The sequence below is a fragment of the Herpailurus yagouaroundi genome, unplaced genomic scaffold, assembly GCF_014898765.1.
Source record: "Herpailurus yagouaroundi ecotype Mexico unplaced genomic scaffold, PumYag 196, whole genome shotgun sequence".
NCBI lineage: Eukaryota > Metazoa > Chordata > Mammalia > Carnivora > Felidae > Herpailurus > Herpailurus yagouaroundi.
In genome coordinates, this window is record NW_024412427.1 from 32200419 (window position 1) to 32216404 (window position 15986).

At 39.7% G+C, this 15986-nt stretch overlaps 1 protein-coding gene across 6 annotated transcripts in view; it reads right to left on the reverse strand.

The window, feature by feature from the left end:
• The window catches only part of RALGAPA2 (Ral GTPase activating protein catalytic subunit alpha 2), a 329216-nt gene that overhangs the window by 147084 nt on the left and 166146 nt on the right, over positions 1 to 15986 (reverse strand). For all 6 annotated transcript variants that reach the window (XM_040447849.1, XM_040447847.1, XM_040447848.1 and 3 more), the window contains one exon: positions 2727 to 2855. In XM_040447849.1, coding sequence (XP_040303783.1) covers positions 2727 to 2855 — 129 coding nt within the window. The remainder of the gene's footprint in view (positions 1 to 2726; positions 2856 to 15986) is intronic.

Consider the following 15986-nt stretch of genomic DNA (forward strand, 5'->3'; position numbering starts at 1 on the left):
TACCCCATCACCAGCACTCTGTCCCCTTATCCGAGGCCTTTCCTTTCCTTTATTTTATGTTAAGAAGCAAACTCAAAACATTGTGTCATTCCACCTCTGAGGTCTCCAGCATCCCTGCTTTGGGTTTTTTTCTTTGCATACATCACTTTCTGAGCTGTTAATATCTGTAACCCCCACAAAGGCAGGGGTAAGGTGGTCTTCATCATTTCTCTACCCCAGTGGGTGCTCAATAAATACCATCCTGAGATAAAGGGAGGCTGCTGCTGTCCCTGTTTATCTGACGGACACTGATGGTCTTTCGGGTCTCTGCTTCAGCTTCACTTCTTCCATGAAGACCTTTCTAATGTATGTCTTCCCCTCCACCTCTTACCCGGCAGAATGAACACTTCCTCAGTTGGTGCCCCCGTGGGTTCTGGACGTGATTTTACCGTGGCTGCTAGAAACTCATGCACAAACATTAAACACTTGGTGTACCCATCTGGTTCCTTGAGGCTAGGGGCCTGTCATACTCAGCCAGGCCAGGTCCCAGCATGTAGTAGGCACATAGTAAACATTTCTCAAACAGCCTTGCTTTGTTGGCCCTCATTATCTGCTGCCCTTTATCCATCAGACAATCTTTTTTTTTTTAGACTTACCCACCAGACAATCCTGGTTTAGACTTCATTGAGATTGATACCTTCCCCTGAGTGGCTTAACTATTGTGTTGTACATGAGCCTGGCTTGAACTGTGGATTTTTAGATTGCGTGCTAGGCTATATAACAACTAGATATAAAACATCAGATCTTAAATAAAATTAAGGAGTTGTTACACAGCTTTATTCAATGAATGTGGTAAATGACAATACTTTTTTGGCCTAAGCACTGAGCCTAGGATGAGTCCCAATTTACACACAGGAGAATGAGGAGAATGAGGAGAATGAGGATCATGTGTCTAAGCATATTGTCTAAAGTTAGAGAACAATACAAGGCAACACTGGGATGGAACCCAGGTCCGACCCTATAGAGTTCCAGGGTAAAGCATGGGAAGGGGAATATATGCAATACTCTGTCCTATGTGCACACAACTGATCTGTCCCACTGGTGATGGACATTTGGATTAGTTCTAGTTTTAGGCTACTGTGAAGAATGTTTGCTGAGCACAAGCTCCAACCCATCTTTTGGTGACCTGTGTGTGCGTCTCTCTTTCCCTCAGCAGGGCGTAGCAAGGGTACTTCAAACTTGTATTTAACTTGTGTTAGCCAAACACTTGACTGAGTAGGTGTGCCCCATCACCAGTTCCCCTACAACTTTAAACTTCAAGTTTAAACTAAGAGAGAAATTCAAGGCAATTTATAGTTACTATTCTTTCATGTAACTTTTACATTCACATGATCATATTTTCTTTCTCTTTCTAAAAAAATATATTTTGGAAAGCTACTTTAATATCTTACTTAGCCAAGAGATAAGTTTTCACAGAGAATGACTGCCATGCATGGCATCATCTCTAGAAAGGGTGTGGCATTTTTATAGGAAACCCTAGTATCAAGTAAGGAAACTATCAATAAAGAAGTATGGTTTTCCTTCCTGTATCTTGTGAATTTGTTCAATGTTGATCTGAATGATAAAAAATAAATTTGAAGGTTCTTTGAGAATTATTATCCTAAAATCTTTTTCAGAAACAAAGAAGTATAAAAATTTCCTATTCCTTAAAAAAAACAGTTGAACAAATTCAACATCTTTCTTCCTTTTTTCTTCTACCTTTCTTTTTTATCCTCCCCTTTCATTGCTCTCTCTTTTCCCTTCCCTTTGCTTTTTAACTTATCCTTATAAGAAAAAGTTAGCACATGAAAATACCAGCATGAAATACCACCTATACATAAGGTATTAAAAACAACTTAAATTAAAATCCAGGGTTGGAGTTTGAATTTACCCTGCAGAGGAGACAGAAGTAGAGTGAAAAAGTAGCAATATATCAAACAAAATTTAGGTAGCTAAATACTCATATTGATTTCAATACAAGTCCCTGGAAAACAGTAAAGCTAATTTTATTCACACCATTTGAAAAGGAAAACAATGAGTCTGAACAGGTAACAGGTGTACAGAGCACAAAAGTGAGAGGCCCTTTATGTGTAAATGTATAAGAGTGTTCTCCCAAAAGACATTAACACATTGCGCTAATAGTGGAAGTAAATGTGGAGATTGCAGATAATCTTTTTGTAGCCATGAATGTTCATTTAGTCCACTCGATTCTCATTGTTTAGTGTAAGAATTTTGCCAGAGTTTTATTGCACAATTAATAATATGTATTCATCATCTGCTTAAAATTTAAGTGTTCTCACATTAAAAATATTTTGTTAGACTTATAAAAACCAAGATAATAATTTAAAAAATTATTGATAATGTACACTTAAAATTCTCTCTTTACTACAGACATCTGTGTGCCACCATTTACTGGAAAATGCTAATAGACTCTAAGAGACAACTCCTGCTTCTGACTGTGTAAATGTACTGAAACATTAGTGAGGATATGATTTTTCACACTCTGGCCTTTTGATGAAACGCCTTCCCAATACCAGTGTGTCATCTTATCCTACAATTTCACACATCAGCTGCCAGGGCATCTACCCCAGAGCCCAGTTTCACATTGCACTAATGAGTCAACACCTGTTAAGAGTGGAGAAATCTGAACCTTGTTAGCGATTGTGAAGTCTCCTGGGAGTTTGGATGCTGAGCATTGTCATACTCACCGCCGGCGTGTCTGTACTGAGGACCCTAGCAGCAGCCGTGATGAAGTCCCCCACCAGCATTGAGAAGCCAGGCAAACCCAGGGAGAAGAAGCGGGGTGGACAGTGCCTTATAATGGTATTTAAGATATCCTAGAGGCAGAGATAAGAAAGCACAACTGTAATTTTCAAGAACAAAATTCCAGAGTAGACAGTTCATTTGTATATATGGCCACTATATGATAATCTAAGGGAACGAGAGTCACAGAAATTTTTCAGTAAAATGGATACTGGGAGATGACTTAGTCCAAGGGCTATTGCACCCATTGTACAGGTAAGAGAAGGGACACTAAGTTGTAAGATGACATGCCCAAAATCTAAATCATGGCATTGGGACTAGACACTTCTGTCTTTCACCTTAAGGTGAAAGCTTCAGACAAGCTCCAGGGAGTATTCAGGTAGATATATAAATAAGACCTGCAAACACCTATCACCTTCAAAACTCTCCAATTTTCAAAAGTTAAAGCACACTGTTTCATTAAAAAATCTTTAAGTAGGCAAAGAGATGGAAATATTCACTCTTCGGATAGTTCTATGTGTTAAACAATGGGAATGAATAGAGCACGGTCACACTCGGGCAGTCAGTGTGGCTCTGGGTACAAGTGAGAACACCAGGTAAAAGTGCAAATGTAGCAGCTGCCATTTACATGGTGTGCAACATGAAGACCCCCGACTGCCGAGACACCTGGTGTTGCCGTGTCTGGAATGGCCTGCCGTGGTGGGTGGCAGGCTGGCCCCTGCCCACCAGCTCTGTTCTGAGACAGCCACCACATTCCAGCCTGTGGCAGAGCAGGGCTCCACCACCAGATAGTGTTCATGCCACCCACAGCCAGGCCACATCTCTGAAGCCACCTGTGCGAGTGTGTGTGTGCACAGGGAATTAGAAAACCACAAACTTCTCTTACGTACTTCTAGGCCATGCACATTAATCAAACATACTCAACTACTAGAAGTATGTGTCTTGTAGTTATTCAATCTATAGTTAGTCTCAAAATACAAGCCAAGAAGCAAAATTTTAAAAAATCTGATTTCTTGGGGAGCCTGGGTGGCGCAGTCAGTTAAGCGTCCGACTTCAGCCAGGTCACGATCTCGCGGTCCGTGAGTTCGAGCCCCGCGTCAGGCTCTGGGCGGATGGCTCAGAGCCTGGAGCCTGTTTCCGATTCTGTGTCTCCCTCTCTCTCTGCCCCTCCCCCGTTCATGCTCTCTCTCTGTCCCAAAAATAAATAAACGTTGAAAAAAAAATTAAAAAAAAAATCTGATTTCTTTTCTATGGCTATTTTAAAAATCCTTTAAAATAATCCTGGGGCACCTGGGTGGCTCAGTTGGTTAAGTGTCTGACTCTTGATTTGAGCTGGCCCAGGTCATGACCTCACGGTTCGTGAGATCAAGCCCAGCATCAAGCTGTGTACTGACAGTGTGGAACCTGTCTGGGATTCTCTCTCTCCCTCTCTCTCTGCCCCTCATCCACTCGCACACACACATACACACACACACTCTCTGTTTGAAAATAAATAAACTTAAAATAAATGAATAAAATAATCCTGATTCAATTTGATTAAATTAGAACAAAGTATAGTAGCAACACACTAAATCCTAACACGTTAAGTCCTTTGCCTCATTTCACAATCTGTTAATCTTGAAAGAGAATTTTTATGTGTTCACAATACATCTTTTTCCCCAAGACTTGTTTTTGTCCCTATGTAATGGATTTATTTGGTTTCTACGAATTGTGCTGTTCATATCCTTAAAATGACTATCCTGTGCTTACTCCATTAGAGCTCATATGTGGTAGTTTAGCTAGTACTAATTTAAAGTTTTAGCGTTTCAGCAGAGCTTTTCCTATACCAAAAATACAGAGATAGGTAAACAGACAGATAAAGGAGGGGAGGAAAGAAAAACCTGAACCATACTTCTCCCAAGTTAATGTTTAACCCTGCTTTAATCATGTCCTTTGATACACTTTAGGGTCCATATCAGCCAAGGCAAACATTCTAAGGGGCTGAGCAGATGGACGCTGTAGTTTAGAAAGTGTGTAGTAAACTCATGCTCCAAGAGTGGAACAAAAGATCCACCTTTTTCATAATTAAGCCTCTGATTAATGCCCTGGGCTCCTCACCACACACCTGTAATTACTCACAGAGGTGCGCATTGTGCTGGGCCTTGTCTAGGAATATCAGGCATCAAGCTACCCGGCAGCAGATGGAAGAACATTTCTGTTGACATATGCCACACTGAAAGGATTCATGTCAACCTGGCCAGCAAGGTAGCAGAATGCTGTGTATCTGAAGATTAATAATGCAAACAACCACCATGTTAACTTGGTTATGTTTGTGTTCATTCCATCTGTTGAGATGAGGAACTAAGCCTTGAACCCTGAAGATTTTTAAAATCTTTGGCACAAACTTAAATAAGCCATTTTCACCACTGGAATTTAGAATTTTAATTAAAAAAAAGTTTTCTGTGACAAGTTTATGGGAATTAGGAGCTAAATCCTTTAACAAGCTAAGGCCAGAATTTGCAAATGAAATCATTTTGCTTCATAAGATTCATGTGTGTAAAAGTGAAGTGCTCTGTAAATGGGGCATGCGCCAAAAATTACTAAGTTGCCACCAATGCTAAAGACAGCAGAAACACATGAAGCCGAGATAGAGTCACACGGCTCCCCGCCTCTGGATCTGCGCCAGTCACTTCCAACGGAACCTGTTTCTATGGGCAAGAAGATTGGAAAGAGAGGGCAAAATAACAGATGGCTAGCCTACCCTACTATGCCACCCACGTAAGACAGAGCCCTGAGGAGAAGTGGGGCCTGGGTAGCTGTCGCCAGTTAAAGGCAGCACTGGGGTAGGGGTAATGTGGGAGTCAAAGAGGGAACTGAATGGCTAGTCAGCCAAATTATGGCCATATGCCTGCTTATTTTGCTTGTCCATACTGAAATGGAACAACCCAAAGATTCTGTCTTTGTGATGACATGTTAAAATTAGGAATGACTGTGTGGTGCTTAAAAGAGAACAGCTGCATATACTCAATGGAGGGACATCCATTGAGGGCTCCACTCGTATCTAGTAGAATCTTCTTTCACCTTCTCCTCCCACTTTAATCACAGTAAGATCATAGCTATTGCTGGAATCTCTGAAAAAATAAAAATCTTGAGACTCTGAAACTTTTTGCACAGACTCCAAATCTTCATATATAGACAGGACTGTGCTTCCCAAATGGTCAAATTATTCATGTACAACCTCATGCCTTCTGCCAAATTTACATCCAAAGTGAACATTATTTGTCTCTTTTTCAAAGCAACTCATTTTTTTTAAACTTAAATAATATTATTCTGGAAAATCAGTGTCCTATGTCACAAGTAGAAAATAGTCCTATGTCAATACAGTAACAGTAAATCAAGGCCACTGAATTTTTGCTACATATCACTATCTGATGGAGGCTCCCCTTGTTACAAAGGGTGGTTTGGTCTTCAGGGTGGTGTGAGAGTTCTGTACCTGCTCCAACTGGCCTAGCTGAGAGAGTATCAAGGACTGATGGAGATGAGGAAAGGGGCCATCGTTCTTCCTGGATGACTGGAGGCTGTTTAGTGAAACCTCTCCTGTGACTACCAGTGGGAAATGCCCCTGCACTCAAACCCTGGTGTGATGAAAAGTGCACTGGGACTGGGGTCTCAAGGCTTAGGTTCAAGGCCGAGTGTATGTGACTGCAGGCAGATCATGTCATGCCTAGAGCTTCATGTTTCTCTTCCATTAAATGGGATGACTCCCTCCCACAGAGTCCTATCTAATGACATAGATGTGAACACATGCCTTTCTAAACTGAACTGAAAAGTACCATACAGGAGTAAAGACAGTGACAAGTAAAAAAAATGATTTTTTTTTTTCAAAAAGAAAGGACTCTGAAGGATTTTACTTTCTAGAATTTACTTTGTAGGTTTTGGTTGTAGAATTCTCTGGACTATTATTTTGCTGATATTTGGAAAGAACATTTTAGAAGATTTTGAAGGTGGCATAAATAAGACTCTTAGTTGACATTATCCCAGATATTAAAAACCTCTAGACATTAGTGCTTTCAAATAACATTCCTAGCAAAGCATTATAGCCATTATAATGTATATAATTTCTAAGGCAAATAATAAAATCAAAACAGGAAAATGGTATTTTTAGATTTTTCTAGCTTCCATTTTTCTAAGGAGTTCTAGAATTTGCCTGAAACAAGTGACTCTGGTAGCAAAAATTAGTTTCTTTTTCCATACTCTAAATAGACTAAAAACAATAAGCTAAACAATAAGTCCAATGAAAAATGGACTCTAAAACAGGAATTAGGCATATTTTTGAGAACTGACCAGTGTGAAGCACAAAGTTCTTTCACATTTTTTCAAAGGAAATAAAATTCATTCTGCAACATGCTGCCATATAGTAAAAAGACCACCAAACTAGTATTTTTCTCCTGTTTCTGGTTAAAAGTCCACACGCATGCTACACAGTGAGTGTGAAAGCTGCCCTGTAAGATGATAATTGTGAATTTGCAGCTTATCAAAAGATTCCAGCTTATGAGAAAGTAACTGGTGAGAACATCTGTCTCTTATCACTGATCTTACAAAAAATCAGGTAATTCAAATAGAGGCATGTTGTTTCCTCTCCTCCAAAGCACCGTTTTATAAACACAAACCGCATTCAGCCTGGTAAATGAATCGCTTTAATTGAATGCTATGTACACAGTAACTGGAAAAACCATAAGTGATAAGAAAAACATATGGTGATGGCAACAGAAATTGGTTTATTCATTTTGCATAGTGTTGTTTCTTTAGTTCTCTTATAATTGACCTTTAGAACGATAAATGTGTAAAATAATTTTGTTTATTATGGCTCCAAACCTTCCAACAATTACACAAAATGAAAATTTAAAAGGAAGGATTCATTCTGGAAGCATTTCCATTGTTTACATAATTGCACAGCTATAATTTAGTGCTCATGTTGTTATGGAAAATAAAAAAAAAGGGCCATTACAGGCCATTTCAATTCAAAATATTGCACAGTGGTGTCAAAAATGGGGGAAAATGTTCACTTTAAAGCAGTTTAAAATGGATTAACCCTGTAAACAAAAACATTTCAATATAGTGTTCTATGAAACAGAAATGTTCAAGAAGTAGCCATCGTTCAAACGGAATTAGAAATGTTGCAACTGTACTTTCACACCAATTACATATATATTATTCACTTAATATTTGCTCATGGCCCAGCAGATGATGGTTGTAACATAATAGCTGACCATCTGTCTCCCTGCCTTTCCTTAGCGGACTCGCGCCTGCTCCTCAGGGGCAGACGGGTCCGGTTATGCCACCTAAAGTCACTCAGACCTTCCAGGAAGGCAAACAGAGCTGCTAAGAAATAAAACTCATGTATACAGAATCACTGAACTGCTTCTTTAATTTTTTACTTTAAGAAAAATAAAATGCTGCGTAATGAATAACTTCACCATTTTTCAGGGAACGTACCTGCCTTTTATCTAGAAAATTCTAGAGGGAGCTCTTTTGTTTGGTAAAAGGGAGAATGTTCAGATCTGGTTATCTCACTAATCTGGTTAATGAAAAGGTTCAACTCATTCCACACCCAAGTGTAATTACTAATTATAAAAATATTTGAATGTAAAAGGGTACTTTTAACACTAACCCTGAATATAATTTAAACTTTAACAATCAAAAAGGCAGCCACAATCCTGCAGTACCTCAAGAACATATTTGAAAGTATCAATTCTCTCTATTAGCAAAGCTCAGAAATGCTGAGTGACCAAAAAAAAAAAAAAAAAAAAAAAAGAAAGAAAGAAAAATTAGTTACCAGAAGAACAGATCCTTCAAAGTCTCAAGGCCTGGGCCACTTGCTTCTGCTAGTAGGACTTTGCTCCCTCAGCTCTGTGCAGAAGACGCTCTTTACATACCTCAAGCTGCTACCTGGCTTCTTCATGGTCTACATTGGTTCAGGTAGGATTTTTGTTGATAAAAATAAAGCCTTTATGATTATGGCCTTTAAAAGAAGCATGGCAGATCATGTCTTAAGCACTGAGCTTCCAGAGAAGTCACTGACACTAAACACATAGCAGGACAAAGCTAAAGATTACTTTCAAGATCTGAGTCAAGGAATAGGTAGTATGTGCTATACATTATCTGTTTAAAAGGGCCGAGTATGGTGTGATCTGTTTGGAGAAGAAGCAGAGACTTGTGTAAGTGCTGGAAAAATGTGACCTCTCTGAGTGTAACTACATTATGAAGGCCAGGAGAAATATGACAGGACAGAGTAATTGGGTTCTGTAGCTGGAGAAACAAAGTCACCTAGTACTTCTCACCATGAAATATACTATGGAGAAGACACAGTTTCCCTGACAGCAGTGTACAAAGGAAAAAGGGAGTGAGAAATGTGAAATGAATTTCTGATGGCCACTTGAGTGGCTCTGACCATTTGTATGACATCAGGATTTCAGGAGTGACAGAACATCAGGCAGAGGGCAGAAAAAGTTGCTGTAACCCTCAGCCCTAAGGAGAGAGCCTTGAATGTTTTTTTATGACTGCTTGCAATTAATTCTGCATCTGTGAGGAAGAATTTTGCTAGCCTTTAAACTCATCAGGACTGTCTGCTTCAGGAAAAAAAGAGCGATTGGTTGGCTGACTGAGTTTAAGAAACACTATATGAATTTTATTTTATACTAAAGTTGGTATGTCACCAGATTGTCTTAACTGCTTCTTTTTCACTTTGTTGTCTGTAAGAGCTTTATTGACAGTGCTGAATCCTAACCACTAGACCACCAGGGAGAGCTTTATTGAGATATAATTTACATGTACTAAAAATCACCCTTTAAAGTGTATATTTTAGTAGTTTTCGGCATTTTCATAAAATTGTGTCCTATCACCACTATCTAATTTGAGAACATCTTCAAAATGAAACCATCTACCCATTAGCAGTCCTTCACCATTCCTGCCTATAGGCAACCTCTAATCTGCTTTCTGTCTCTACAGATGTGCCCATCCTGGACATTTCAGGATACGGACACATACACCACATGACGTTTTTTTGTTTTTGTTTTTGTTTTTGTTTTTGTTTTAACCTGGCTTCTGTCATTTGGGCAGGTGTTTTAAGTTCATACATGTTGCAGCATGTAGCAATACTTTATTCCTTTTTGTGGCTAAATAATAGTCCACTGTGTTGATATACTACATTTTGTTTATCCAATCATCAGTTAATGGATATTCAGGTTGTTTCCACCTTTTGGTGATTGTGCTGCTACGAAAATCTGTGACCCAGTTTCTGTTTGAATAGTTACTGTCAATACTTTGGGCTATATACCTAGGAATGGAATTGCTGGTTCATAAGGTAATTCTATGTTTAACTTTTGAGGAACAAACTGTTTTCCACAGCAGCTTCACCCTTTCATAGTCTTTTGTTTATTTTTGAGACAGAGAGAGAGAGAGAGAGAGAGAGAGAGAGAGAGAGAGAGAGAGGATCTGAAGCAGGTTCTGAGATGAGAGCAGACAGCCTGGTGTGGAGCTCGAACTCATGAACCATAAGATCATGATCTGAGCAGAAGTTGGACAGTCAACCGATTGAGCCATCCAGGCGCCCCACCATTTCACATTCTTACCAGTAATATATGAGGGTTCCAATTTCTCCACTTGCTCGCCAACATGCTATTTTTTTGTGTGTTTTTTAAAAATTATTATAACTACTCTAGAGAGTATGAAGTGGCATCTCAATGTAGCTTTGATTTCCATTTCCCTAGTGACTAATCTTTTATTCTTTTCACATCTTTTCACATGCTTTGTTGGCCATTATGATATCTTCTTTGGAGAAATGTCTAAGTCTTTCACCCACTTTTAAATGAGGCTGTTTGTCTTTTGGCTATTAAGTTATAAAACTTTTTTATGTATTCTGGGCATTAGACCCTTAATCAAATATATGATTTGCAAATATATTCTACCATTCTGTGGGCTGTCTTTCACTTGCTTGATGGTAAACTTTGTTGTGCAAAAATTTTTAATTTTGATGAAGTACAATTTTTACATTTTTTCTTCTGTTGCTTGTACTTTTGGTGTCATATCTAGGAGTTTTATAGTTTTAGCTCTTATATTTAGGTCTTGGGTCAATTTTGAATTAATGTCTATATATGGTCTGAGGCAGGAATACAACTGCAGACTTTTGCATGTGGATATTCAGATGTCCCAGCACTGCTTGTTGAAGAGACTACTGTTTTCCCACTAAACTGTCTTGGCACCCTTGTTGGAAATCAGATGACCAGAGATATATGTTTATTTCTGGACTTTTAGTTCTATTCCATTATCTATATATCCAACCTTTTACCAGCACCAGCACCATTTTGATTACTGTAGCTTTGCAGCAAGTTTTGTTTTTTTTTTTTAACTTTTTTCATCTTCATTTTTGAGAGAGAGACAGAGACAGAGCATGAACGGGGAGGGGAATAGAGAGAGGGAGACACAGAATCGTAACAGGGCGTAGGCTCTGAGCTGTCAGCATAGAGCCTGACGTGGGGCTCAAACCCTCAAGTCATGAGTGAGAGTATGACCTGAGCCAAAGTCGGATGCTCAACCAACTGAGCCACCCAGGTGCCCCTGCAGTGAGTTTTGAATAGCAAACTCTGAGTCCTCTGGCTTTGTTCTTTTTCAAGATTGTCTTGTCTATCCAAGGTTCCTTGCAATTGCCTAAGAATTTTAGGATCAGCTTTTTCCATTTCTGTAAAAATTGGAATTTTGATAAGGATCCCATTGAATTTGCAGATGAATTTGGGGAGTATTGTCATCTTAACAATATTAAGCATTCCAATCCAGGAACACGGGTCATTTTTTGACTTATTTTGGTCTTCTTTAATTTCTTATAGCAATGTTTTTTGGTTTTCAGTGTATCTTTTTCATTTCCTAGGTTATATTTATTCCCAAATATTTTGTTCAAATATTCATTTGATGCTATTAATGAAACTGTCTTCTTAATTTCATTTTCAAACTGTCCACTGTGGTGCACAGAAACATAGTTAATTTTGTATATAGATCCTGTAATCTTGCTGAATTAATGTATTTATTCTAATAGGGGATTTTTGTGAATGTTGCAATTCCTTGGGGTTTTTATATACAAGATTATATTGCCTGTGAATATAGATAGCTTTCCTACTTGCTTTCAAGACTGGATTCTTTTTATCTCATTTTCCTACCCGAATGCTCTGGCTATAATCTCCAGTACACCACTGAATAGAAGCACTGTGAATGGACATCCTTCCTGATCTTGGGAAATTGTGGAAGTCTAAAATGGAAAGACCTGTTGTTTCCGGGGTGGGAAGAAACCCAGAGCCTGTGATGTGGTATCCACACCTCAAGTAGCCTTTTCTCAAAATATTTTTGGGGATTAGCAAATTAGAGCAAGGATGTTCAGGGTGCTTGGAGATCAGATGCACTGAGTAAGAACTCACCCTCTGTCGTATGAACTGAGTTGTCCTCTCAGCCCTAAGTCCTTAGCAATATGAACAGAACATAAAGCCCCTTTTACTCTGGCCAACACAACACCCTTCTTGCAGCCCAGGGATTGGGGGAGCTGCTTTCAATGTATGCTTCCTATAATGGGCATTTCACAGCTCACTGGGGAGACTAACAGGGAGACGGCAACCCCACCAGGAAATTCAACACATTCATTATTCCATAAGGTGAAAAAAACTGCTGGAGGGTTGTAGACAGAAGTGACTTACCAGCTGTACCAATCATGCCTTGAAGACACCACAGCCTGACTATGTAATGACTGTCTTAGTTGTGACCCTGATAAGCCTCAAATCTCCAACATTACAGTTTGTACAACAGGCTGGTTTAATGAGATTGATGCAGATGCTCAGAGCAGTTATTAACTCCTGACATGGGACTTCAGCAAATGAGGTCTGCTGTCGAGTAATGACAGCAAAAGTGTCATAGCTGCATCTGACTCCCATGTGTATGAGGTGCACTCAGAGCAAATAGATGCAGCACTCTGAAATGAGACCAAACCTGGGGGCCAAGTTGACGCAGAGAGGTGTTTGTACATCCCAAGAATTTATAAGGGCCTGGGAGTGGGGTGGATGGGGTGGGATAGGAGGATGTTCAAATCTGCTTTTTCTGAGGCAGTCAGCTCAAGTCTCTCCATTGGCTCCTCCACCCCACTCCTCCTCAGCTTTTGCAAGGTTCTGGAGCAGAAGCAGAAGCAAAAAGTAACTGACATCACAGATAACAGGATAGTTAGAAATGTGCTTATAGAGCATAATTGTGCAAGTAATATCATTAAGGTAAGAATTACTGCAATGAGTAAAACATGCACTCCTATAATTAATATAGGTACCACAGGAACAGGCAGCCATACTCTCCCCAGGTATACTGTGCATCCTGTCTCAGGAATGCATCAGCTGGAAATATATTCTTAGAATATACAAAAGAAATGTGGTTTAGATGAAACCACAGGCTTATTAATATGTTCAGGTATAGCCTAATGCCATGGCTGCAAGGTGCAGTGAAGTCTCAGTCAACACTGCCAATGGTGTCAAGCAGAATACTCATGTCACTCTTATGCTAGAATCCAGACTGTACACTTGCACTACCTTAACATAAAGTATGGAAAATTCAGTAGGGAAAACATCTCTCTACTGAATTTGGGTAACAAGGATATTTCTTGTGTTCCTCTGGAACTGTGAAAACCTAGAGAAGAAAGATCTAAGAGATCATCATTCAATTCTTTCACTTACAGAGATGGAGTAATTCTTTCACTTACAGAGATCGATGAAGGCCAGAAATTGCCCCCAAGGTCTGGACACAAACCCAAGCACGCTCCTCTTCTTTAGGAAGAGAAAATGTTAATGCAGGGTCAGTGAAGCACCATTTGACATCCGTGAATAACGGGCCTCATATGTAGACCCAGAGCATCATCCTGAGGCCATTATTTAGCTCTGAAACACAAATTATTCTTTCATCTCATTCACTTTGCCTAATAATCGTTTATAAATGCAGTTAATGCTTTTTAGAGCTATACTTTCAAGTGAAGTCATTAAATGCTCTGGCTTAAACATGTGCTTCCAAGGCACACCTGGGTGGCTCAGTTGGTTGAGTATCTGGCTCTTGATTTTGGCTCAGGTCATGATCTCACCGTTCATGGGTTCAAGGCCCATACTGGGCTCCACACTGATAGTGTGAGGCCTGCTTGGGATTCTCTCTCTCTCTCTCTCTCTCTCTCTCTCTCTCTCTCTCTCTCAAAATAAATAAACTTTTTAAAAAATGTGCCTCCAAAATATACACAGATCATTCTCAGAGAAATATTATCAAATGAGGGAACTGGGTATAAAATGCTATGCTCTAAAGAGAAATGAGTCTCCCATCAAAATATTCTTAGGAAACCCCTGGATAGAAATTGCATGGGTCTGTGCATGCACCCATGGAAGTGAAGCATACGCACTGTCAGAAGGATTCTATGGAAAAAACACCAAGAAATCTCCCAAGATTCCAGCAAGAAACCAGGATCCCTATTTTCCCCACATAATTTGTGACTTCCGTGTTCATTTACTTGAAGCCTCAACTCTGCTAAAAGCCTTAGAGCTTTTGATGCTGTTAAAGATGAGTGTCTAGTGAATTTAAAAGTGTTTCCTTCTCCCTTGCTGAAATTGGGAAGCCTGGTTCTCAAGTGTGGATGAAGGTGAGCCTGCCTGGTGGCATGGAGTTCTCCATTCTCTCCTAGCCCATGACCAGGAACAAGTTAAAAAGGAAAAGCTATTCGGTGTCTTCTGGTGTGTTCTCATACTGGAAAGGAAATAAGTTTTGGAATATGATTATTATCCATTCTTTTCATTATAGGATAACACAAAATGCACACTCTCTAGTTTGTTTCCTTGTAAGTAAAATTACTCCACCTACACGTGGGAGCAAAATCGAAGCTTTCCACGTTTTGTGCTCTATATTAAAAAAAAAAAAAGAAAAAAGAAAGGAAGAGAAATATGGGCAATGTGCTGGTCATTCAATTCTGGGGGTCTACAAACCTACTGCATCAATGTGTTGGAGGACTGGACATAACATGTAGAGCAGTCCCAACAGGTAACGTTTTAGTTTCATCTTGGGCAACAGACATATAACGTGTTCTTCTTCTTTTTTGCAATTTAATATGTGTTTGGACAATGAGCTCTCAAGAATGGCTTAAATCTGAGAGAAAATTCCCCAAGGGAGCTAGCTGTCCACCCACTTCTGAGGAAACCCCGGGTTAGAAGCATTAACAAAGCAGTAGTTTCAGCAAACCTGAGACAGCCCCTGGCCAGTTTGTTCTTATGAGGGAGAGCCCAGTGCACTTGAATCCCAGCACAGCAGGAAGGAAAGAGGTAAAGGAAAGGAATTAGACCATCTAGAATAATTCCAATACCTCTAATGGGTTGACAAATGGCTCGGTGCTTCGAATTCTAGGAATATCTGTTTAACATTTTGTTTTTTGATTTACACATAATGAAATTCACTTGGGGGGGGCTTCAGAAGTACTTTCTTTTTTTTTAATGTTTATTTATGCTTGAAAGAGAAAGAGAGAATGAGAGACAGAGAGACAGAGAGACAGAGAGAGAGAGAGAGAGAGAGAGAGAGAGAGAGAGAAAGAAAGCAGGGGAGGGGCAGAGAGAAAGAGGACAGAGGATCTGAAGTGGGCTCTGTGCTGACAGCAGAGAGCACGATGTGGGGTTCAAACCCCACGAAACATGAAATCATGACCTAAGCTAAAGTTGTATGCTTACCTGACTGAGCCACCCAGGTATCCCGAAAGCACTTTCTTTAAACAAAGTTGCTTTTAGGCAGATGTTGGGAAGAATGAGGAAAAAGGAAGAGGAGGGATTTGGATAGAAAACTCCTAAAAGGTACAACTACTTTGCTCTCTGATCTTGGGCAGGTAGTTTGTCTCCTGGGCAGCAATTTCATCACCTGTAAATGGGAGTGAAAACACAACCTGCCCCATGGTGCTCTCACAATGCAATGGAGACAGACCAGGAAGGATTTTGTAAATTCTGAAGCCGTATACATCGGTGTTTGTATTAAATTATAGTGGGCCTTTTATTTATTTTTTTTAATTTTTTTTCAACGTTTATATTTATTTTTGGGACAGAGAGAGACAGAGCATGAACGGGGGAGGGGCAGAGAGAGAGGGAGACACAGAATCGGAAACAGGCTCCAGGCTCTGAGCCATCAGCCCAGAGCCC